General features: G+C 51.7%; 2 protein-coding genes across 6 annotated transcripts; one reads left to right on the forward strand and one right to left on the reverse strand.

The window, feature by feature from the left end:
* Positions 1-919: 919 nt before the first annotated feature.
* Positions 920-6,955, reverse strand: B3GALT4 (beta-1,3-galactosyltransferase 4). The gene is made up of 2 exons (XM_085564984.1): positions 6,623-6,955; positions 920-6,514 (listed from the first exon to the last, which is right to left on the reverse strand). The coding sequence occupies exons 1-2, from the start codon at positions 6,803-6,805 to the stop codon at positions 4,799-4,801; spliced, it is 1,899 nt and encodes a 632-aa protein (XP_085421110.1). The 5' UTR covers positions 6,806-6,955; the 3' UTR covers positions 920-4,798.
* PFDN6 (prefoldin subunit 6) lies at positions 5,339-20,125 on the forward strand. Of its 5 annotated transcripts, none has more exons than XM_085565108.1 (6): positions 5,373-5,510; positions 8,176-8,257; positions 11,037-11,107; positions 14,782-14,871; positions 15,041-15,072; positions 19,265-20,125. In XM_085565108.1, exons 2-6 carry the CDS (start codon positions 8,194-8,196, stop codon positions 19,362-19,364), a joined length of 357 nt encoding a protein of 118 aa, XP_085421234.1. In that variant the 5' UTR covers positions 5,373-5,510; positions 8,176-8,193; the 3' UTR covers positions 19,365-20,125. The 5 variants fall into 5 exon arrangements, with proteins under 5 accessions (XP_085421233.1, XP_085421234.1, XP_085421232.1 ...); XM_085565105.1 differs by lacking the exon at positions 5,373-5,510 and adding an exon at positions 7,020-7,070; XM_085565107.1 differs by lacking the exon at positions 15,041-15,072 and having other exon boundaries at positions 5,339-5,469; positions 14,782-14,906.
* The last annotated feature ends 3,218 nt before the right edge of the window (positions 20,126-23,343 follow it).

The following is a 23,343-nucleotide window of genomic DNA, read 5'->3' on the forward strand; positions in this document are numbered from 1 at the left end:
CCCCGGCCCAAATTTTGGGGTCTCATCCCGAATTTTGGGTGTCCCATCCCAAATTTTGGGGGTCCCCAGTGTCCCCTCCCAATTTTGGGTGTCCCATCCCTTTTTGGGGGTCCCCAAAGTGTCCCCGTCCCAAATTTTGGGGTCCCATCCCAAATTTTGGGGGTCCCCTCCCTAATTTGGGGTCCCCAAAGTGTCCCTGTCCCAAATTTTGGGGTCCCCTCCCCAATTTTGGGGGTCCCCCATATTCTCCCCCCATTTTGGGGTCCCATCCCCAATTTTGGGGTCCCCAAAGTGTCCCCGGCCCAAATTTTGGGGTTCCCATCCCAAATTTTGGGGTCCCCATCCCAATTTCTGGGTCCCCATCCCAATTTTGGGGGTCCCCAATGTCCCCTGACCCAATTTTGGGGTCCCATCCCAAATTTTGGGGGTCCCCTCCCTAATTTGGGGTCCCCAAAGTGTCCCTGTCACAAATTTTGGGGTCCCCAAAGTGTCTCCTCCCCAATTTTGGGGATCCCCTCCCCATTTTTGGGGTCCCTCCCCCAATTTTGGGTGTCCCATCCTCAATTTTGGGGGTCCCCAATGTCCCCTCCCCATTTTTGGGGTCCCTGTCCCCAATTTTTGGGGTCCCCAATGTTCCCTCCCCCCCAATTTTGAGGTTCCCATCCCATTTTTGGGGTCCCACCCCAAATTTGGGGTCCCCTCCCCAATTTTGGTGTCCCTGTCCCAAATTTAGGGTCCCCTCCCCATTTTTGGTGTCCCCTCCCTATTTTTGGGGTCCCCTCCCTATTTTTGGTGTCCCCGTCCCCATTTTTGGGGTCCTGTCCCCATTTTTGGTGTCCCCGTCCCCATTTTTGGGGTCCCCATTTGAAATTTTGGGGTCCCGGTGCCCCTCCCCCCCCCCCCCAGGAGCCGCTCGGTGTCACCGGCGCCAGGAATTTATTGGGGTGACAGCGGGTGACATTCCTGTCACCGTGCCAGGTCTGGGTGACATCAGGCCACTGTGCCAGGTCTGGGTGACATCCGGTGACAGCGGGTGACAGCGGGTGACATCAGGTGACAGCCGTGTCACCGTGCCAGGTCTGGGTGACATCCGGTGACATCTGGTGACAGCAGGTGACAGCTCCAGGTGGCAGCAGGTGACAGCCGTGTCACCATGCCAGGTCTGGGTGACATCCGGTGACATCCAGGTGACATCAGGTGACAGCTCCAGGTGACTCCGGGTGACAGCTGTGTCACACCCGTGTCACCGTGCCAGCTCCGTGTGACACCTCCAGGTGACACCCATGTCACCGTGCCAGCTCTGTGGGTGACATCCGTGTCCTTGGGTGACATCCGGGTGACATCGGTGTCACTGTCCCAGCGTCACGGCCGTGTCACCGTGCCAGCTCCCGGTGACATCCGGGTGACATCGGTGTCACCGTCCCAGCTCCAAGTGACATCCGGGTGACATCAGTGTCACTGTCCCAGCTCCGTGTCACACCCAGGTGACATCCGTGTCACTGTCCAGTGGCCCTGGGTGACATCCGGGTGACATCCGCGCCGGTGTTCCGTGTCCCCAGGTGACACCTCCAGGTGACACCTCCAGGTGACATCGGTGTCCCCGTGCCAGCTCCGTGTCCCCGTGTCACACCCGTGTCACTGTGCCAACTCCGCGTGTGACATCCGTGTCCTTGTGTGACATCCAGGTGACGCCTGGGTGACATCTGCGTCACCGTGCCAGCTCCGTGTCCGTGTGTCACACCCGTGTCACCGTGCCAGCTCCGTGTCCGTGTGTCACACCCGTGTCACCGTGCCAGCTCCGTGTGACACCTCCAGGTGACATCCAGGTGACATCGGTGTCACCGTCCCAGCTCCGTGTCCGTGTGTCACACCCGTGTCACCGTGCCAGCTCCGTGTGACACCTCCAGGTGACATCGGTGTCCCCGTGCCAGCTCCGTGTCCGTGTGCCAGCTCTGGGTGACATCGGTGTCACTGTCCCATCCCCATGTCCCTGTGTCACACGTGTGTCACCGTGCCAGCTCCGTGTCCATGTGTCACACCCGTGTCACCGTGCCAGCTCCGTGTGACACACCCAGGTGACATCAGTGTCACTGTCCCATCTCCGTGTCCCTGTGTCACACGTGTGTCACTGTGCCAGCTCCGTGTCCGTGTGTCACGTCCGTGTGACACCTCCAGGTGACATCGGCGTCCCCGTGCCACACCCGGGTGACATCGGTGTCACTGTCCGGTGACATCCGGGTGACATCCGGGTGACATCTGTGCCAGTGTCCGGGTGACATCGGCGTCCCCGTGCTGGCTCTGTGTCACACCCGGGTGACATCGGTGTCACCGTGCCAGCTCCGTGTCCCTGTGTCACACGCGTGTCACTGTGCCAGCTCCGTGTCACACCTCCATGTGACACCCAGGTGACATCGGTGTCACCGTGCCAGCTCCGTGTCCATGTGCCAGCTCTGGGTGACACCTCCAGGTGACATCGGTGTCCCTGTCCCAGCTCTGGGTGACACCTCCAGGTGACAGCCGTGTCACTGTGCCATCTCCATGTCCTCGTGTCACACGCGTGTCACCGTGCCAGCTCCGTGTCACACCTCCATGTGACACCCAGGTGACATCGGTGTCACCGTGCCAGCTCCGTGTCCATGTGCCAGCTCTGGGTGACACCTCCAGGTGACACCTCCAGGTGACATCAGTGTCACTGTCCCATCTCCGTGTCCCTGTGTCACACGTGTGTCACCGTGCCAGCTCCGTGTCCGTGTGTCACGTCCGTGTGCCAGCTCCGGGTGACACCTCCAGGTGCCATCGGGTGACAGCCGTGTCACTGTCCCATCTCTGTGTCCTCGGGTCACATCTCTGTCACCGTGCCAGCTCCGTGTGACACCTCCAGGTGACATCGGTGTCCCCGTGCCAGCTCCATGTCCCCGTGCCAGCTCTGGGTGACACCTCCAGGTGAAATCAGTTTCACTGTCCCATCTCCGTGTCCCTGTGTCACACGCGTGTCACCGTGCCAGCTCCGTGTCCGTGTGTCACGTCCGTGTGACACCTCCAGGTGACATCGGCGTCCCCGTGCCACACCCAGGTGACATCGGTGTCACTGTCCAGTGGCCCTGGGTGACATCCGGGTGACATCTGTGCCAGTGTCCGGGTGACATCGGTGTCACCGTGCTGGCTCCGTGTCACACGCTTGTCACACCCGGGTGACATCCGGGTGACATCGGTGTCACCGTCCCAGCTCCGTGTCACACCCGTGCCACACCCGGGTGACATCGGTGTCACCGTGTCCCCCCCCACACATTTTGGGGGGTTCTTCACCCCCCCGGGGGGGGGGGGGGCGTGTCCCCACCTGTGACGTCATCGCTCCATGACGTCACCCCCATCCCCAGGGCGGTTTCCCATGATGTCACTACCCTATGACGTCACACCCCTGTGACGTCACACCCCCGTGACATCACCCCCAAACACGGGGGGGGGCGGGGTCTGCAGAGGGGGGGATTCCCTCACTCATGACGTCACACTCCCGATGACGTCACCTGCCAATGACGTCACAGCCCCAACCACTGTGTCCCCCAAGCGGGGGGGGGGGGGTGTCCCCCACCATGATGTCACTCCCCTCATTGATGACGTCACTCCCCATGAAGTCACACCCCAAATGTCTGTACCCCCCAGACACGAGGTTTGGGGAGGGGGTCCCCCATCCCTATATGGGGGTGTCCCCCACCATGACGTCACTCCCCTCATTGATGACATCACTCCCTCACCGATGACGTCACTCCCCATGACGTCACACCCCCAACCTCTGTATCCCCCCAGACACGAGGTTGGGGGGGGGGGGGGATCCCATCCCCTTATGGAGGGGGGGTGTCCCCCACCATGACGTCACTCCACTCATTGATGACGTCACTCCCCTCATTGATGACGTCACTCCCAATGACGTCACACCCCCAACCTCTGTATCCCCCCAGACACGAGGTTTAGGGGGGGGGTCCCCCTTCATGACGTCCCTCCCAAATGACATCACACCCCCAACCTCTGTACCCCCCCAGAGACGAGCTTTGGGGAGGGGGGGGGGGAGCACCCCATCCCCTTATGGAGGGGGGGTGGGGTTTTCCCCACCTATGACGTCACCCCTCACCTCTGACGTCACTCCCCATGACGTCACACCCCCAACCTCTGTATCCTCCCCCAGACATGAGGTTTGGGGGGGGGTCCCATCCCTATATGGGGGTGTCCCCCACCATGACGTCACTCCCTCACCGATGACGTCACTCCCCATGACGTCACACCCCCAACCTCTGTATCCCCCCAGAGACGAGGTTTGGGGGGGAGGTCCCCCTTCATGACGTCACTCCCCATGACGTCACACCCCCAACCTCTGTATCCCCCCAGAGACAAGGTTTGGGGAGGGGGGGGGGAGCACCCCATCCCCTTATGGGGGGGTGGGGTTTTCCCCACCTATGACGTCACCCCCTCACCTCTGACGTCACTCCCCATGACGTCACACCCCCAACCTCTGTATCCCCCCAGACACGAGGTTTGGGGGGGGGTGTCCCCCTTCATGACGTCACTCCCCATGACGTCACACCCCCATCCTCTGTATCCCCCCAGACACGAGGTTTGGGGTGGAGTGTCCCCCTTCATGACGTCACTCCCCATGACGTCACACCCCCAACCTCTGTATCCCCCCAGAGACGAGCTTTGGGGAGGGGGGGGGGGGAGCACCCCATCCCCTTATGGAGGTTTTTTTTTTTTTCCCCACCTATGACGTCACCCCCTCACCTCTGACGTCACCCCCTCCCCTCTACCGTCACTCCCCCCCTCCCCACCCCCACCCCCACCCCGCCAGCGCCTCCCGCAGCCGACACCGCATCACCCCCGGCTCCCCCGCGCACCCCCGGCCCAGCATCTCCCAGAGGCGCCGCATCCCCTCGGGCCGCACCCGGTGCGCGCTGAACAGCGCCCCCCGCAGGCAGCAGCGCTCCGCCGGCGGCCCCGCCGCTCCGCCGAAGCGCGCCGAGTGCCGCGGCGCCACGCCGCCCTCCGCCGCCGCCGCCCCGACCCACGCGTCCTCCGGCAGCGCCGCCGGCAGCCGCCGCCCCGCCGCCAGCACCGCGCCCGCCGCCGCCGCCGACAGCACGTACGCGGCGCCGCTGCAGTACCGCGGGTACCGGCGGCGCGGGTACACCCCACGCGCGACGTGGTGGCGGCTCCGCGGGTCCCGGTTGGGCTCCACCCGCCAGTGGACGCGGCCGAGGTAAAGGCGAGGCGGCGGAGAGCGCCACGCGGCCAAAAAGGCGGAGAGCGCCGGGATGTTGAGGAAAGAATCGTCGTCCGCCTTGAGGAGGAACGGCGATTTCCCGCAGCAGGCCAGAGCCCAGCGGAGCAGCAGCTGCGTTTTGATGGTTAAGTTGCCGTAGGTGTCGGTGAAGTCGCCCTGTAAAACGTCGCCGTGCCGCCGCCACTCGGCCAGCAGCTCCGGTTGCTCGCGGGGATCCTCCGGGGAGCCCAGCACGAACACGGTGCGGGCGGGAGGAGCGCCGGTGTCGCCCCGGGATGGGTCCCACGGGCCGCCCCAGGTGTCGCGGACGGCGGCGCGGTGCTGCCGGTGCTCCGGGGCGCTGGGGACCAGCGTCAGCAGGAACGGGCCCGGGGATGAGCACGGCGCCGGGGCCAGCAGGACTCGGGGGGTGAGCGGGGAGCCGCCGGGAGCAGCGGGGAGGACGCCGGAGCCCCCCGAGAGGAGACCCACGCAGCCGGGGGGGGTTTGGGGAGCGCGGGTTCTGACCGCGGGACCACCAAGGAGACCCCCGGGACTCCCAGTTTGAGCCGCGGGAACCCCAAGTCCAACACCCGGACCCCCAGTTCCAACCCCGGGACCTCCAGTTCCAACCCCGGGACTTCCAATTCCAATACCGGGACCCCCAAGTCCAACCCCGGGACCCCCAATTCCAATACCGGCACCTCCAGTTCCAACCCCGGGACCCCCAATTCCAATCCCGGGACCCCCAATTCCACCCCCGGGACCCCCAATTTGAACCTCAGGCCCCCCAATTCCACCGCCGGGACCCCCAATTCCACCCCCGAGACCCCCAGTTCCACCCCCGGGACCCCCAATTTGAACGTCAGGCACCCCAATTCCACCGCCGGGACCCCCAATTCCACCGCCGGGACCCCCAATTCCACCGCCGGCACCCCCAATTCCAACTCCGGGACCCCCAATTCCAACCTCAGGACCCCCAATTCCACCGCCGGGACCCCCAATTTGAACCTCAGGCCCCCCAATTCCACCCCCGGGACTCCCAGTTCCAACCCCGGGACCCCCAATTCCACCGCCGGGACCCCCAATTTGAACATCAGGCCCCCCAATTCCACCGCCAGGACCCCCAATTCCAGCCCAACCCTCGACCCTCGAGCTGCCATTCAGGACCCCCGGCCCCCATTTCCCAGCGCCCCCCCGCTCATCCCCAACCCCCGCGCCCCCCGCCCCAAGCCACGCCCCCTCTCCCCCAAGCCACGCCCCCTCTCCCCCAAGCCACGCCCCCTCTCCCCCAAACCCCGCCCCCTCTCCCCCAAGCCCCCCATTCACCCCCTCGCCCCCCCAACTCCCACCCCCCGCGCCCCCCACGCCCACCCCCCGCTTTCCCCCGTCCCCCCACGCCCCCCACGCCCCCCGCCCCTCCTCGCAGGCCGCCAGGGCCGCCGCCAGCAGCTCCTCGCCCGCGCCGCTGCCCTGCAGCCACAGCAGCGCCAGCGCCAGCGCCGCCAGCGCCGCCCGGGCCGCCCTCCGCCGCCACCTGCGCCGCCTCGGGCCCATCCCGCAGCCCTCCCCGCGCTCCTCTCACCTCCGGCGGGCCCCAAAAACCCCCAAATCCGCCCCAAAATCCACCCCCGGGGGAGGGGGGGGGGCGCGCTCGGGCGGCGGGCGGCGCGCGGGGAGGGGGCGTGGCCACGGCGGGATAATTAGCATAAACGGGGCGGTGGGCGGGGCTTAGAGGAGGGGGCGTGGTTTGGGGCTGCGGCGCATGCGCAGAGCGGAGGGGGCGTGGCTCGAGGCGTTGGGGCCGCGCGCGGAGCGGAGGGTGAAGAACGGGGGGGGGGCGAGGGGGGATTTTGGGGGGATTTTTGGGGATTTTGGGGATTTTTGGGGGTCCCGGGAGGGTCTTGGGGTCCCCCTGGGAATGCGGGGGGGTCCTGGAGGGGCCTTGGGGGGGTTTGGGTGGGGCAGGAGGAGATTTGAGGGGGGGCCGCGAGGGAATTTGGGGGTTCTGGGGGGAATTTTGGGGGTCCCGGAAGGATTTTTGGGGGTCTCGAGGGGATTTTGGGGGTCCCGAGTGGGTTTTCGGGGGTCCCGAGGGGAATCTGGGGATCCTGAAGGGGTTTGGGTGGTTACGAGGGGAATTTGGGGGTCCCCTGAGGATTTTGGGGGTCCCGAGAGGATTTTGGGGGTCTTGGGAGGGGTTTTGGGGGTCCTGAGGAGAATTTGGGGGTCCTGAATGAATTTTTGAGGGGTCCTGAGGGGATTTTGGGGGGTCCCAAAGGGATTTTGGGGATCCCGAGGGGATTTTGGGGGTCTCGAGTAGAATTTTGGGGAGTCCCGAGGGGATTTTGGGGATCCAGAGAGGAATTTTGGGGGTTCCCAAGGGATTTTGGGGGACCTCAGAGGATTTTGGGGGTCCCGAGCGGATTTTGGGGGGTCCCGAGGAGATTTTGGGGGGTCCCGAGGAGAATTTGGGGGCCTTGAGGGGATTTTGGGGGTCCTGAATGAATTTTGGGGGTCCCGAGGGGATTTTGGGGGGTCCCGAGGAGAATTTGGGGGCCTTGAGGGGATTTTGGGGGTCCTGAATGAATTTTGGGGGGTCCCGAGGGGATTTTGGGGGGTCTCGAGGAGAATTTGGGGGTCCTGAGGGAAATTTGGGGGTCCCCAGAGGAATTTGGGGGGTCTTAAGGGGATTTTGGGGGGGTCCCGAGGGGAATTTGGGGGTCTCGAGGGGAATTTGGGGTGTCCTGGGTGGGGTTTGGATTTTTGGGAATTTGGGATTTTTGGGGCTTTGGATTTTTTGGGGGCTCCTGGATTTTGTTTTTTTTGGGGGGGGTCTCTGAGGGGTCACGGGAGATTTTGGGGGTGCGGGGGGTGACCCCAAACCCCCCCCAGCCCCCCAAAATCGCCCCCAAATTCCCCCCCAGCCCCCCAAAATCGCCCCCATGGCGGAGCCGCTGCAGAAGAAGCTCCAGGCGGAGCTGGAGAAATACCAACAGCTGCAGAAAGGTGAGCCCAAAATCCCCCAAAATCACCCCAAAAATCTGCCCTGGGAGCCCCAAAATCACCCCAAAAATCACCCAAAATCACCCCCAAAATCTGCCAAAATCACCACAAAAAATCTGCCCTGGGAACCCCAAAATCACCCCAAAAATCACCCAAAATCACCACAAAAAATCTGCCCTGGGAGCCCCAAAATCACCCCAAAAATCACCCAAAATCACCCCAAAAATCTGCCCTGGGAACCCCAAAAATCACCCAAAATCACCCCCAAAATCTGCCAAAATCACCACAAAAAATCTGCCCTGGGAACCCCTAAAATCACCCCAAAAATCTGCCCTGGGAACCCCTAAAATCACCCCAAAAATCTGCCCTGGGAGCCCCAAAATTACCCCAAAAATCCCCCAAAATCACCCCAAAAATCTGCCCTGGGAACCCCAAAATCATCCCAAAAATCACCCAAAATCACCCCCAAAATCTGCCAAAATCACCCCAAAAATCTGCCCTGGGAACCCCTGAATTCACCCCAAAAAACCCCACAAAATTCTGCCCTGGGAACCCCAAAATCACCCCAAAAAATTCCTCCTGGGAGCCCCAAAATTATCCCAAAAATCTGCCCTGGGAACCCCCAAAGTCACCCCAAAAATCCCCCAAAATCCCCCCAAAAATCTGCCGTGGGAACCCCAAAATCACCCCAAAAAATTTCTCCTGGGAGCCCCAAAATCACCCCAAAAATCTGCCCTGGGAACCCCAAAATTCCCCCAAAAATCCCCCAAAATCACCCCAAAAATCTGCCATGGGAACCCCCAAAATCACCCCAAAAATCACCCAAAATCACCCCAAAAATCTGCCCTGGGAACCCCCAAAATCACCCCCAAAATCTGCCAAAATCACCCCAAAAAATCTGCCCTGGGAACCCCCAAAATCACCCCAAAAAATTCCTCCTGGGAGCCCCAAAATTACTCCAAAAATCTGCCCTGGGAACCCCAAAATTCCCCCAAAAATCCCCCAAAATCACCCCAAAAATCTGCCCTGGGAACCCCCAAAATCACCCCAAAAATCCTCCTGGGAACCCCCAAAATCACCCCAAAAATCACCCAAAATCACCCCCAAAATCTGCCAAAATCACCACAAAAAATCTGCCCTGGGAACCCCAAAAATCACCCCAAAAAATTCCTCCTGGGAGCCCCAAAATCACCCAAAAAATCCTCCTGGGAACCCCAAAAATCTGCCCTGGGAACCCCAAAAATGCCCCCAAAAATCCCCCCAAAAATCTGCCCTGGGAACCCCAAAAATACCCCCAAAAATCTGCCCTGGGAACCCCAAAAATCCCCCCAAAAATCCCCCAAAATCACCCCAAAAATCTGCCCTGGGAACCCCAAAATCACCCCAAAAATCACCCCAAAAATCTGCCCTGGGAACCCCCAAAGTCACCCCAAAAATCCCCCAAAATCACCCAACAAATCTGCCCTGGGAACCCCAAAAATCCCCCCAAAAATTCCCAAAAATCACCCCAAAAATCTGCCCTGGGAACCCCAAAAATCCCCCCAAAAATCCCCCCAAAAATCACCCCAAAAATCTGCCCTGGGAACCCCAAAAAAACCCCCAAAAATCACCCCAAAAATCCCCCCTGGGATCCTCCAAAATCCCCCCAAAATTTTGGGGGGATTTTGGGGTTCCCCTGACCCGTTTTTGGGGGGATTTTGGGGTCCCCATGAACCCCGATTTTGGGGGATTTTGGGAGGATTTTGGGGTGCCCCTGACCCCGAATTTGGGGGGATTTTGGGGTGCCCCTGATCCCGATTTTGGGGAATTTTGGGGTGCCCCTGACCCCGATTTTGAGGGGATTTTTGGGGAATTTTGGGGTCCCCATGAACCCCGATTTTGGGGAATTTTGGGGTGCCCCTGACCCGTTTTTTTGAGGGGATTTTTGGGGGATTTTGGGGTTCCCCTGACCCGTTTTTGGGGGGATTTTGGGGTCCCCATGAACCCCGATTTTGGGGGATTTTGGGGGGATTTTGGGGTGCCCCTGACCCCGAATTTGGGGGGATTTTGGGAGATTTTGGGGTGCCCCTGACCCCGTTTTTGGGGGATTTTGGGGTTCCCCTGACCCCAATTTTGGGGGGATTTTGGGGGATTCTGGGGTCCCCCTGACCCAGATTTTGGGGGATTTTGGGGTCCCCATGAACCCCAATTTTGGGGGATTTTGGGAGGATTTTGGGGGATTTTGGGGTTCCCCTGACCCCGATTTTGAGGGGATTTTTGGGGGATTTTGGGGTGCCCCTGACCCCGATTTTGGGGGGATTTTTGGGGGATTTTGGGGTGCCCCTGACCCGTTTTTGGGGGGATTTTGGGGGATTTTGGGGTTCCCCTGACCCCGATTTTGGGGTGCCCCTGACCCGGATTTTGGGAGGATTTTGGGGTGCCCCTGACCCGTTTTTTGGGGGGATTTTAGGGTTCCCCTGACCGATTTTGGGGTGCCCCTGACTCGGATTTTGAGAGGATTTTGGGGTTCCCCTGACCCCGATTTTGGGGTGCCCCTGACCCGGATTTTGAGAGGATTTTGGGGTGCCCCTGACCCGGATTTTGGGGGGATTTTGGGGTTCCCCTGACCGATTTTGGGGTGCCCCTGACCCGTTTTTGCGGGGATTTTGGGGGATTTTGGGGTGCCCCTGACCCGTTTTTGGGGGGATTTTGGGGTGCCCATGAACCGGGATTTTGGGGTGCCCCTGACCCGTTTTTTGGGGGGATTTTGGGGTGCCCCTGACCCGTTTTTTGGGGTCCCCAGAGCTGGGCCGGGCGGTGGCGGCGCGGCAGAAGTTGGAGACGCAGCTGACGGAGAACAACATCGTGCAGGAGGTGGGGAGAGAACGGGCCAAAAACGGCCCAAATTGACCCAAAAATAACCCAAAAATAACCCCAAAACTGCCGAAAAATAACCCCAAAACTGCCCAAAAATAACCCCAGAAAGAACAACAAAACTGCCCAAAAATAACCCAAAAATAACCCCAAAACTGCCCAAAAATAACCCCAAAACTGCCAAAAATAACCCCAGAAAGAAACACAAAACTGCCCAAAAATAACCCAAAAATAACCCCAAAACTGCCCAAAAATAACCCCAAAAAGAACAACAAAACTGCCCAAAAATAACCCAAAAACAACCCCAAAACTGCCCAAAAATAACCCCAGAAAGAACCACAAAACTACCCAAAAATAACCCCAAAACTGCCAAAAAGAACTTCAAAAAGAACAACAAAACTGCCCAAAAATAACCCAAAAATAACCTGAAAATAAACGAAAAATAACCCCAAACTGCCCAAAAATAACCCCAGAAAGAACAACAAAACTGCCCAAAAATAACCCAAAAATAACCCCGAAACTGCCGAAAAATAACCCCAAAACTGCCAAAAATAACCCCAAAAATAACCCCAAAACTGCCCAAAAGAACTTCAAAAAGAAACACAAAACTGCCCAAAAAGAACCCAAAAATAACCTGAAAATGACCTCAAAATAACCCCAAAACTGCCCAAAAATAACCCCAAAAATAACCCCAAAACTGCCAAAAAGAACTCCAAAAAGAACAACAAAACTGCCCAAAAATAACCTGAAAATAACCTGAAAATAAACCAAATATAACCCTAAACCTGCCCAAAAATAACCCCAGAAATAACCCCAAAATTGCCCAAAAATAACCCCAAAACTGCCAAAAAATAACCCCAAAACTGCCCAAAAATAACCCCAGAAAGAACAACAAAACTGCCCAAAAATAACCCAAAAATAACCAAAAATAACCCAAAACTGCCCAAAAATAACCTCAAAAAGAACAACAAAACTGCCCAAAATTAACCCAAAAATAACCTGAAAATAAACCAAAAATAACCCCAAAAAGAACCACAAAAATGTCCAAAAATAACCCCAAAAAGAACAACAAAACTGCCCAAAATTAACCCAAAAATAACCAAATATAACCCAAAACCTGCCCAAAAATAACCTCAAAAAGAACCACAAAACTGCCCAAAAACACTGCAAAAATAACCCTAAAATAAACCAAAAATAACCCAAAAATAACCCCAAAAATAACCCCAAAACTGTCCAAAAATACCCTAAAATAAACCAAAAATAACCCCAAAAATAATGCCAAAACTGTCCAAAAATAACCCCAAAACTGTCCAAAAATAACCCCAAAACAACCCCAAAAATAACTCCAAAACTGCCCAAAAATAACCCCAAAACTGCCCCAAAAATACCCTAAAATAAACCAAAAAATTACCCCAAAATAGCCCAAAAATAACCCCAAAACTGCCCTAAAAATAACCCCAAAAATACCCTGAAACTATCCCAAAAATAACCCCAAAACTGCTCCCAAAATTCCCTAAAAATACTCTGAAACTGCCCCAAAAATACCCTCAAAACTGACCCAAAAATATTCCCAAAATTCCCAAAAAAACCCCAAACCCCCCAAAATCTACTCCAAAAATTCCCCGAAAAAATACCCCCAAAACACCCCAAAAACACCCCAAAAATAACCCAAAAAATTCCTTGAAACTGCCCCAAAAATTCCCAAAAAAACCCCAAAACTGCCCAAAAATTCCCCCAAAGTTGCCAAAATTCCCTTTTTCCCCCAAAATCCCCTTTTCCCAAAACCCCTCTTTTTCCCCAAAAAAAATCCCATTTTTTACCCTTTTCCCCCCAAAAAAATCCAAATTTTTCTCAGAAAAATTCTCTTTTTTCTCCCAAAAAACTCCTTTTTTATCCCTTTTTCCCAGAAAAAGATTTCTCCATTTTTCCCAAAAACTTCTCATTTTTCCCCAAAAAAATTTCTCTTTTTTATCCCCAAAAAATCCCTTTTTCCCCTCAAAAATCCCATTTTTTACCCCTTTTTCCCATTATGAATCCCAGAAATTTTTCCCAAAACATTCTCTTTTTTCCCTAAAAAAATTCCCTTTTTTTCCCTTAAAAAATTCCCTTTTTTTGCCCCTTTTTCCCCCAAAAAATCCCATTTCTTATCTCCCTTTTCCTCAAAAAGAATCCCAAAATTTTTTCCCAAAAAATTCTTTTTTCCCCAAAAAATTCCATTTTTTAATTCCTTCTCCCCCCAAAAAAATTCCAATTTTCACAAAAAATTCTCATTTTCTCCCCACAAAAATCCCAATTTTTTACCCCATTTTCTCTCCCAAAAAATCCCATTTTTTATCTCTTTTCACACGAAAAAATCATTTTTTATCCCTTTTTCCCCAAAAAAATCCCATTTGTTACCCCTTTTTCCCCAAAAAAAACCATCCAATTTTTCCCCAGAAATTCTCTATTTTCCCCCAAAAAAATCCCTTTTTCCCACCAAAAATCCCAATTTTTACCCTTTTTCCCCAAAAAAATTTGAATTTTTATCTATTTTTCCCCAAAAAAAAAATCCCAATTTTTACCCCTTTTTCCCAAAAAAAATCCCAATTTTCCCCCTTTTTTCCCCCAAAAATCCCAATTTTTACCTCTTTTTTATCCCAAAAAAATTCTCATTTTCCCCCCAAAAAAATCCCATTTCCCCCCATTTTTTTCCCCAAAATCCCATTTTTTCATCCATTTTTCCCTCCAAAATTCCCATTTTTCCCCATTTTTCCCCATTTTCCCCATTTTTTCCCCATTTTCCCCTTTTTTTCCTGTTTTTCCCCCTTTTTTTCCCTTTTTCTCCACTTTTTTTCCCCTTTTTCCCCTTTTTCCCCCAAAAAATTCTCATTTTTCCCCCAAAATCTCATTTTTTCATCCATTTTTCCCTCCAAAATTCCCAATTTTTCTCCATTTTTTCCCCATTTTCCCCCTTTTTTCCCCATTTTTCCCCATTTTCCCCCTTTTCTCCCCCATTTTTCCCCATTTTGCCCCTTTTTTCCCCAAAATCCCATTTTTAAATCCCAAAAATCCCATTTTTTCCTCCCCAGAACCCCTTTTTCTTTCTCCCCAAAAATCCCATTTTTTAAATCCCCAAAATCCCATTTTTTCATCAATTTTTCCCTCCAAAATTCCCATTTTTCCCCATTTTTTTCCCCATTTTCCCCCTGTTTTATTTCCCCATTTTTTCCCCATTTTCCCCCCATTTTCCCCATTTTTTAAATCCCAAAAATCCCATTTTTTCCTCCCCAAAATCCCATTTTTTAAATCCCAAAAATCCCATTTTTTCCTCCCCAAAATCCCATTTTTTCATCCATTCTTCTCTCCAAAATTCCCAATTTTTCCTTTTTTTTCCACATTTTTTCACCATTTTTTCCACTTTTTCCCCCATTTTTTTCCCCTTTTTTTTTCCATTTTTCCACTTTTTCCCACATTTTTCCCCCATTTTTCCCCTCAAAAATTTCCAATTTTTCTCAATTTTTCCCCAAAATCCCTTTTTTTTCCCCCCATTTTTCCCCATTTCTTTCCCCATTTGCCTCTTTTTTCCCCAAAAATCCCATTTTTCCCCATATTTCCCCCTTTTCCCCCCCAAAAATCCCATTTTTCTCCCCAAATTCCCCTTTTTGCCCAATTTTGGCCGTTTTTGCCCCAAAAAGGAGCTGCAGCTGCTGGACGAGTCCAACTCCATCTTCCGCCTGCTGGGCCCGGTGCTGCTGCCGCAGGAACTGCGCCATGCGCGGGAGCACGTCGGGAAACGGCTGCAGTACATCACGGGGGAGCTGTGAGTTTGGGGTGAAAAACCGGGATTTTGGGCAAAAATGGGAAAAAAGTGAAAAAACTGGGAAAAACGGGGAAAAAACAGGGAAAAAACAGAAAAAAATGGGGAAAAATGGGGAAAAATGGGGGGAAATGGAGGGGAAACGGCTGCAGTACATCACGGGCGAGCTGTGAGTTTGGGGTGAAAAACTGGGATTTTGGGCAAAAACGGGAAAAAGTGAAAAAACGGGGAAAAACGGGGAAAAAACGGGGAAAAAATGGGAAAAAATGGGGAAAATTGGGGAAAAATGGGGGGAAATGGAGGGGAAACGGTTGCAATACATCAGAGGGGAGATGTGAGTTTGGGGTGAAAAACCCCGATTTTGGGCAAAAATGGGAAAAAGTGAAAAAACGGGGAAAAACGGGGAAAAAACGGGGAAAAAATGGGAAAAAATGGGGAAAATTGGGGAAAAATGGGGGGAAATGGAGGGGAAACGGCTGCAGTACATCAGAGGGGAGATGTGAGTTTGGGGTGAAAAACCGGGATTTTGGGCAAAAATGGGAAAAAGTGAAAAAACTGGGAAAAACGGGGAAAAAAATGGGGAAAAAATGGGGAAAAATGGGGAAAATTGGGGAAAAATGGGGGGAAATGGAGGGGGAACGGCTGCAGTACATCACGGGCGAGCTGTGAGTTTGGGGTGAAAAACCGGGATTTTGGGCAAAAATGGGAAAAAGTGAAAAAACGGGGAAAAAATGGGAAAAAAACAGAAAAAAATGGGGAAAAAATGGGGAAAATTGGGGAAAATGGGGGGAAATGGAGGGGAAACGGCTGCAGTAGATCACGGGCGAGCTGTGAGTTTGGGGTGAAAAACCGGGATTTTGGGCAAAAACGGGAAAAAGTGAAAAAACGGGGAAAAACGGGGAAAAAATGGGGAAAAACGGGGAAAAAATGGGGAAAAAACAGAAAAAAATGGGGAAAATGGGGGGAAATGGAGGGGAAACGGCTGCAGTACATCACGGGGGAGCTGTGAGTTTGGGGTGAAAAACCGGGATTTTGGGCAAAAATGGGAAAAAGTGAAAAAACGGGGAAAAACGGGGACAAAACCAGAAAAAAATGGGAAAAATTGGGGAAAAATGGGGAAAAATGGAGCGGAAATGGAGGGGAAACGGCTGCAGTAGATCAGAGGGGAGATGTGAGTTTGGGGTGAAAAACCGGGATTTTGGGCAAAAATGGGAAAAAGTGAAAAAACGGGGAAAAAATGGGAAAAAAACAGAAAAAAATGGGGAAAAAATGGGGAAAATTGGGGAAAATGGGGGGAAATGGAGGGGAAACGGCTGCAGTAGATCACGGGCGAGCTGTGAGTTTGGGGTGAAAAACCGGGATTTTGGGCAAAAACGGGAAAAAGTGAAAAAACGGGGAAAAACGGGGAAAAAATGGGGAAAAACGGGGAAAAAATGGGGAAAAAACAGAAAAAAATGGGGAAAATGGGGGGAAATGGAGGGGAAACGGCTGCAGTACATCACGGGGGAGCTGTGAGTTTGGGGTGAAAAACCGGGATTTTGGGCAAAAATGGGAAAAAGTGAAAAAACGGGGAAAAACGGGGACAAAACCAGAAAAAAATGGGAAAAATTGGGGAAAAATGGGGAAAAATGGAGCGGAAATGGAGGGGAAACGGCTGCAGTAGATCAGAGGGGAGATGTGAGTTTGGGGTGAAAAACCGGGATTTTGGGCAAAAATGGGAAAAAGTGAAAAAACGGGGAAAAAATGGGAAAAAAACAGAAAAAAATGGGGAAAAAATGGGGAAAATTGGGGAAAATGGGGGGAAATGGAGGGGAAACGGCTGCAGTAGATCACGGGCGAGCTGTGAGTTTGGGGTGAAAAACCGGGATTTTGGGCAAAAACGGGAAAAAGTGAAAAAACGGGGAAAAACGGGGAAAAAATGGGGAAAAACGGGGAAAAAATGGGGAAAAAACAGAAAAAAATGGGGAAAATGGGGGGAAATGGAGGGGAAACGGCTGCAGTACATCACGGGGGAGCTGTGAGTTTGGGGTGAAAAAACGGGATTTTGGGCAAAAATGGGAAACAGGGGAAAAACGGGGAAAAAATGGGAAAAAATGGGAAAATTGGGGAAAATGGGGGGAAATGGAGGGGAAACGGCTGCAGTACATCAGAGGGGAGATGTGAGTTTGGGGCGAAAAACCCTGATTTTGGGCAAAAATGGGGAAAAAATGGGAAAAATTGGGAAAACATGGGGAAAATTGGCAAAAAAAAAGGGGGAAAGGGAGCAAGAATGGGGGAAAATGGAGATAAAAAGGAGAAAAGGCTGGAGAGCATTGGGGAAAAAAATGGGGAATTTGGGCAAAATGGCGAAAAAACTGAAAAAATGGGGAAAATTGGGAAAATATGGGGGGAAAAAACAGGAAAAAATTGGGAAAATGGGGGGAAATTGAGGAAAAAAGGGGAAAAGGCTGGAGTGCATCACAGGGAGATGTGGGTTTGGGGTAAAAAAACACGATTTTGGGCAAAATGGGAAAAATTTGGGGGAAAATGGGGAAAATTCCCATTTTCCAAAAAAAATCCCCATTTTCCCCCACAAAATCCCCATTTTTTCCCCAAAATTTCCCTTTTCCCCCCAATTCATTTTTTTCCCCAAAATCCCATTTTTTCCCCCAAAATCCCTGTTTTTCACCCAAATCCCCATTTTCCCCCAAAAAAAATCCCATTTTCCCCCAAAAATTCCCGTTTTTCCCTCTTAAAATCAATATTCCCCCCCAAATTCCCATTTTTTCTCTCCCAAAATTCCCTTTTTTTCCCATAATTCAAATTGTTTTTCCCAAATTCCCTTTTTCCCCCAAAAAATTCCCATTTTTCCCCCAAAAATCCCCATTTTTTTCCCTAAAATCAATATTTTTCCCCCAAAATCCTGTTTTTTCCTTCTCGAAATTCCCTTTTTCCCCCCCATAATTACCTTTTTTCCCAAAATTCCCATTTTTCCTTCCAAACCCCCATTTTCCCCAAAAAAAATTCCATTTCCCCCCAAATCCCCATTTTTCCCCCAAAATCCCCTGTATCCCCTAAAAATTCAATTTTTTCCCAAAATCCCATTTTTCCCTCCAAATCCCCATTTCCCCCCACAAATTCCCATTTTTTCCTATCCAAAATCCCCATTTCCCCCCCATAATTCGAATTCTTTTTTCCCAAAATCCCCATTTTTCCCCCCAAAAAAATCTCCATTTTTTCCCAAAAAATCCCCAGTTTTCCCCCCTAAAAATCTCCATTTTTCCCCCTAAAAATCTCCATTTTTCCCCCTAAAAATCTCCATTTTTCCCCCTATAAATCCCCATTTCCACCCCAAAAAATCCCCATTTTCCCCCCTAAAAATCCCCATTTTTCCTATCCAAAATCCCCATTTTCCCCCCATAATTCAATTTTTTTTTCCCAAAATCCCCATTTCCCCCCATAATTCGAATTTTTTTTCCCCAAAATCCCCATTTTCCCCCCATAATTCAATTTTTTTTCCCCAAAATCGCCATTTTCCCCCCATAATTCAATTTTTTTCCCCAAAATCCCCATTTTCCCCCCATAATTCAATTTTTTTTCCCAAAATCCCCATTTTCCCCCCATAATTCAATTTTTTTTCCCAAAATCCCCATTTTCCCCCCATAATTCAATTTTTTTCCCCAAAATCCCCATTTTCCCCCATAATTCAATTTTTTTTTTCCCAAAATCCCCATTTTCCCCCCAAAATTCAATTTTTTTTCCCAAAATCCCCATTTTCCCCCATAATTCAATTTTTTTTCCCAAAATCCCCATTTTCCCCCCAAAATCCCCATTTTCCCCCCAAAATCCCCATTTTCCCCCCAAAATCCCATTTCCCCCCATAATTCAATTTTTTTTCCCAAAATCCCATTTTCCCCCATAATTCAATTTTTTTTCCCAAAATCCCCATTTTCCCCCCATAATTCAATTTTTTTTTCCCCTCCAAATCCCATTTTCCCCCATAATTCAATTTTTTTTCCCCAAAATCCCCATTTTCCCCCCATAATTCAATTTTTTTTCCCCAAAATCCCCATTTTCCCCCCAAAATCCCCATTTCCCCCCATAATTCAGTTTTTTTTTTCCCAAAATCCCCATTTTCCCCCCATAATTCAAATTTTTTTTTTCCCAAAACCCCATTTTTCCCCCCAAAAAAATCCCCATTTTTCCCCAAAAAATCCCCATTTTTCCCCAAAAAATCCCCATTTTCCCCCCAAAAATCCCCATTTCTCCCCAAAAAATCCCCTTTTTCCCCCATAATTCAATTTTTTTTCCCAAAATCCCCATTTCCCCCATAATTCAATTTTTTTTTTTTCCCAAAATCCGGGTTTTTCTCCCCGCTCCAGGTCCCGCTGCGAGCAGCAGTCGCAGGAGCTGCAGCGGCGCTCGGAGCAGCAGCGGCAGCTCCTGGGCCGGCTGCAGCAGGAGCTGCAGGCCCGGCCCTGAGCCCCAAATTTGGGGAAAACCCCCCAAAATTTGGGGAAAACCACCCAAAAAAATCCCGGACCCGAAAATCCCCAAAAATCCAAAACAATCCAAAAAAATTCCCATTAAATTCCAAGAAAATCACCCCAAAATCCGAATTTTTGTCTTATTTTTATGATTAATTTCCAGATTTTTTTAGGAATTTTGGGAGTCCTGAGCACCCCAAAATTTGGGGAAAACCACCCAAAAAAATCCCGGACCCGAAAATCCCCAAAAATCAAAAAAAATCCAAAAAAATCCCCATTAAATTCCAATAAAAACACCCCAAAATCTGAATTTTTGTCTTATTTTTATGATTAATTCCCAGATTTTTTTGGGAATTTTGGGAGTCCTGAGCACCCCGAAATTTAGGAAAACCACCCAAAAATCCCAGACCCAAAAATCCCCATTAAATTCCAAGAAAAACACCCCAAAATCTGAATTTTTGTCTTATTTTGATGTTCAATTCCCAAATTTTTGGGGCATTTTAGGGACTCTGAGCACCCCAAAATTTGGGGACACCCAAAAAAATCCCGAACCCGAAAATCCCCAAAAATCCCAAAATATCCAAAAAAATCCCCATTAAATTCCGAGAAAATCACCCCAAAATCTGAATTTTTGTCTTATTTTTATGATTAATTCCCGAATTTTGGGGGTCCTGAGCACCCCAAAATTTGGGGAAAACCACCCAAAAATTCCAGACCCAAAAATTCACAATAAAGTCCAAATAAAACACCCCAAAATCCGAATTTTTGTCTTATTTTGATGTTCAATTCCCAAATTTTTTGGAATTTTAGGGACTCTGAGCACCCCAAAATTTTGGGGATCCTCCAAAAATCCCAAAAAATCCCCATTAAATTCCGAGAAAATCACCCCAAAATCCGAATTTTTGTCTTATTTTTATGATTCATTCCCAAATTTTGGGGGAATTTTGGGGGTCCTGAGCACCCCAAAATTTGGGGAAAACCCCCAAAAAAATCCCGATCCCAAAAATCCCCAAAAATCCCCAAAAATCCAAAAAAATCCCCATTAAATTCCAAGAAAAACACCCCAAAATCTGAATTTTTGCCTCATTTTGACGTTCAATTCCCAAATTTTTGGGAATTTTAGGGACTCTGAGCACCCCAAAATTTTGGGGATCCCCCAAAAATCCCAAAAAATCCCCATTAATTTCCAAATAAATCACCCCAAAATCCGAATTTTTGTCTTATTTTTATGATTAATTCCCAAATTTTGGGGGAATTTTGGGAGTCCTGAGCACCCCAAAATTTGGGGAAACCACCCAAAAAATCCCGATCCCAAAAATCCCCAAAATTCCCATTAAATTCCAAGGAAATCACCCCAAAATCTGCGGGTCTGCCCGGCAACTGGTGAGTCATCAGCGCCGCTCGCTCTGATTGGCTGACTGTTCTCCTCCGCGTTCTCTGATTGGCTGACTCTTCTCCACCGCGTTCTCTCATTGGCTGAGGAGAGGCCCGGCAGTGCAGAGAAGGAACGGGAGAGATCCCGCCCCGAGCACCGGCACGGGGACAACAGACCCAGCCTGGGCACAGGGAGGGAATTTATTACCAACCAAACCACGGCAGCACCAGGAGAAGGGAAAGAAATCCCTCCAGCACCTTCCCCCACCCAACGGGGATCACCCACAACAGGGTTATCCACCATGGAGAGACGGGGACATCCGAGTTTAGACCACAGCCAATTTTATTGAGTGTACCAGGTGTTTATACAGGGATTTACTTGTATGGTGCCTATATAGGGCTCTGTTTTTGGTAACAATTTCCCATTGGTTACACATTCTTCGTGACATCAGGTCACCTGGGAACATTTATCTTATCACAAAGTCTCACACCATGTTGCTTGGTCAGTCTTCTTGCCCAGAGAGACTTAAACTGTGTCTGTGTCTCCCACAGTTTCTGCTCAGTCAGGCCTCAGATGTCGGGCCCCTTTATCAGCTCCATTGCTTTACTCTCTGTTTTATTCCCCATACGGGGACACCAGGGCTCTGCCCCACGGGGGTCACTGGGGATCATCCAGCCCAGATCCTCCCATGGGGGATGGAGCTGCAGGAGCGCACCAAGCTCTTCCCTCACTCTCTTCCCTCACTCCAAGCTCTTCCCTCATTCTCTTTCCTCACTCCAAGCTCTTCCCTCATTCTCTTTCCTCACTCCAAGCTCTTCCCTCATTCTCTTTCCTCACTCCAAGCTCGTCCCTCACTCTCTTCCCTCACTCCAAGCTCTCCCCTCACCCTCTTCCCTCACTCCAAGCTCTTCCCTCACTCCAAGCTCTTCCCTCACTCTCCTCCCTCACTCCAAGCTCTTCCCTCACTCTCCTCCTTCACTCCAAGCTCTTCCCTCACTCTCCTCCCTCACTCCAAGCTCTTCCCTCACTCCAAGCTCGTCCCTCACTCTCCTCCCTCACTCCAAGCTCGTCCCTCACTCTCCTCCCTCACTCCAAACTCTTCCCTCACTCTCTTCCCTCACTCTCCTCCCTCACTCCAAACTCTTCCCTCACTCTCTTCCCTCACTCCAAGCTCGTCCCTCACTCTCCTCCCTCACACCAAGCTCTTCCCTCACTCTCTTTCCTCACTCCAAGCTCTTCCCTCACTCTCTTTCCTCACTCCAAGCTCTTCCCTCATTCTCTCCCCTCACTCCGAGCTCTTTCCTCACTCCAAGCTCTTCCCTCACTCCAAGCTCTTCCCTCACTCTCTTCCCTCACTCCGAGCTCTTTCCTCACTCCAAGCTCTTCCCTCACTCTCCTCCTTCACTCCAAGCTCTTCCCTCACTCTCCTCCTTCACTCCAAGCTCTTCCCTCACTCTCCTCCCTCACTCCAAGCTCTTCCCTCACTCGGGGCACTCACAGGGCTTCCCTTACCGGTGCCTCCGTTGGTGCTGGGTCAAGTTTGATCTGTGTGAGAAGCTCTTCCCACATTCCCCACACTCGTAGGGCCTCTCCCCAGTGTGGATCCTCTGGTGCTCGATCAGGTGGTAGCTCCAGCTGAAATCCTTCCCACATTCCAAGCACTTGTGGGGCTTCTCCCTGCCATGAGGCTTCTCCACCAGCTCCGAGCTCCGCCTGGATCTCCGCCCGCCTTCCTGGCTCAGGGGGGCTCTTTCCTCCCCGCAGCTCCCTGGGCTGGGTTTGCAGCTCCTCCTCCTGCAACATCTCCGGGGCTTTTCCTCCTCCTCCATCCAGCCACACCCAGGGAATGACAAATCCTGGTTTGACAGCAAAACAAGAGAAGAGCTCCTTGGACTGGAGGTTCCACCTTGCCAAGTTCATCTCAGGAAATCATTGCGAATCTTGTGTCTGTAAGAACCTCCAACACACCAAGATTCAGCCCAAAAATCCTGTAAACTTCCAAGACACAGAACAAAACCTCCCCAAACATCACAGCTCAGCAAAAACCTCCTCCAAAACATAAAGATTCGCTTTGATTTCCCCCGAAAAGGGAAACCTGCCCGAAGCCCTGTGGGTGGGTGGGGCAGGGGAGAGATTTCTGTCAGAAAACTCCAAAGACTCGGAGCAGGAGAAGGAGAAGTCAGTGCAGAGCCTTAAATGCCGCTTTCCCCACGCCTCCCTGCTCCCAGCTGCGGGATCTCTGCATCCCCATGGATCTGCACTGGATCTCTGCATCCCCATGGATCTGCACTGGATCTCTGCATCCCCATGGATCTGCACTGGATCTCTGCATCCCATGGATCTGCAGGGGATCTCTGCATCCCCATGGATCTGCAGGGGATCTCTGCATCCCCATGGATCCGCACTGGATCTCTGCATCCCCATGGATCTGCAGGGGATCTCTGCATCCCATGGATCCGCACTGGATCTCTGCATCCCATGGATCTCCACTGGATTTCTGCATCCCATGGACCTGCAGGGGATCTCTGCATCCCCATGGATCCTCACTGGATCTCTGCATCCCATGGATCTGCAGGGGATCTCTGCATCCCATGGATCT

Source organism: Lonchura striata, chromosome 35 (genome assembly GCF_050655825.1).
Source record: "Lonchura striata isolate lonStrDom1 chromosome 35, ASM5065582v1, whole genome shotgun sequence".
Taxonomy (NCBI): domain Eukaryota; kingdom Metazoa; phylum Chordata; class Aves; order Passeriformes; family Estrildidae; genus Lonchura; species Lonchura striata.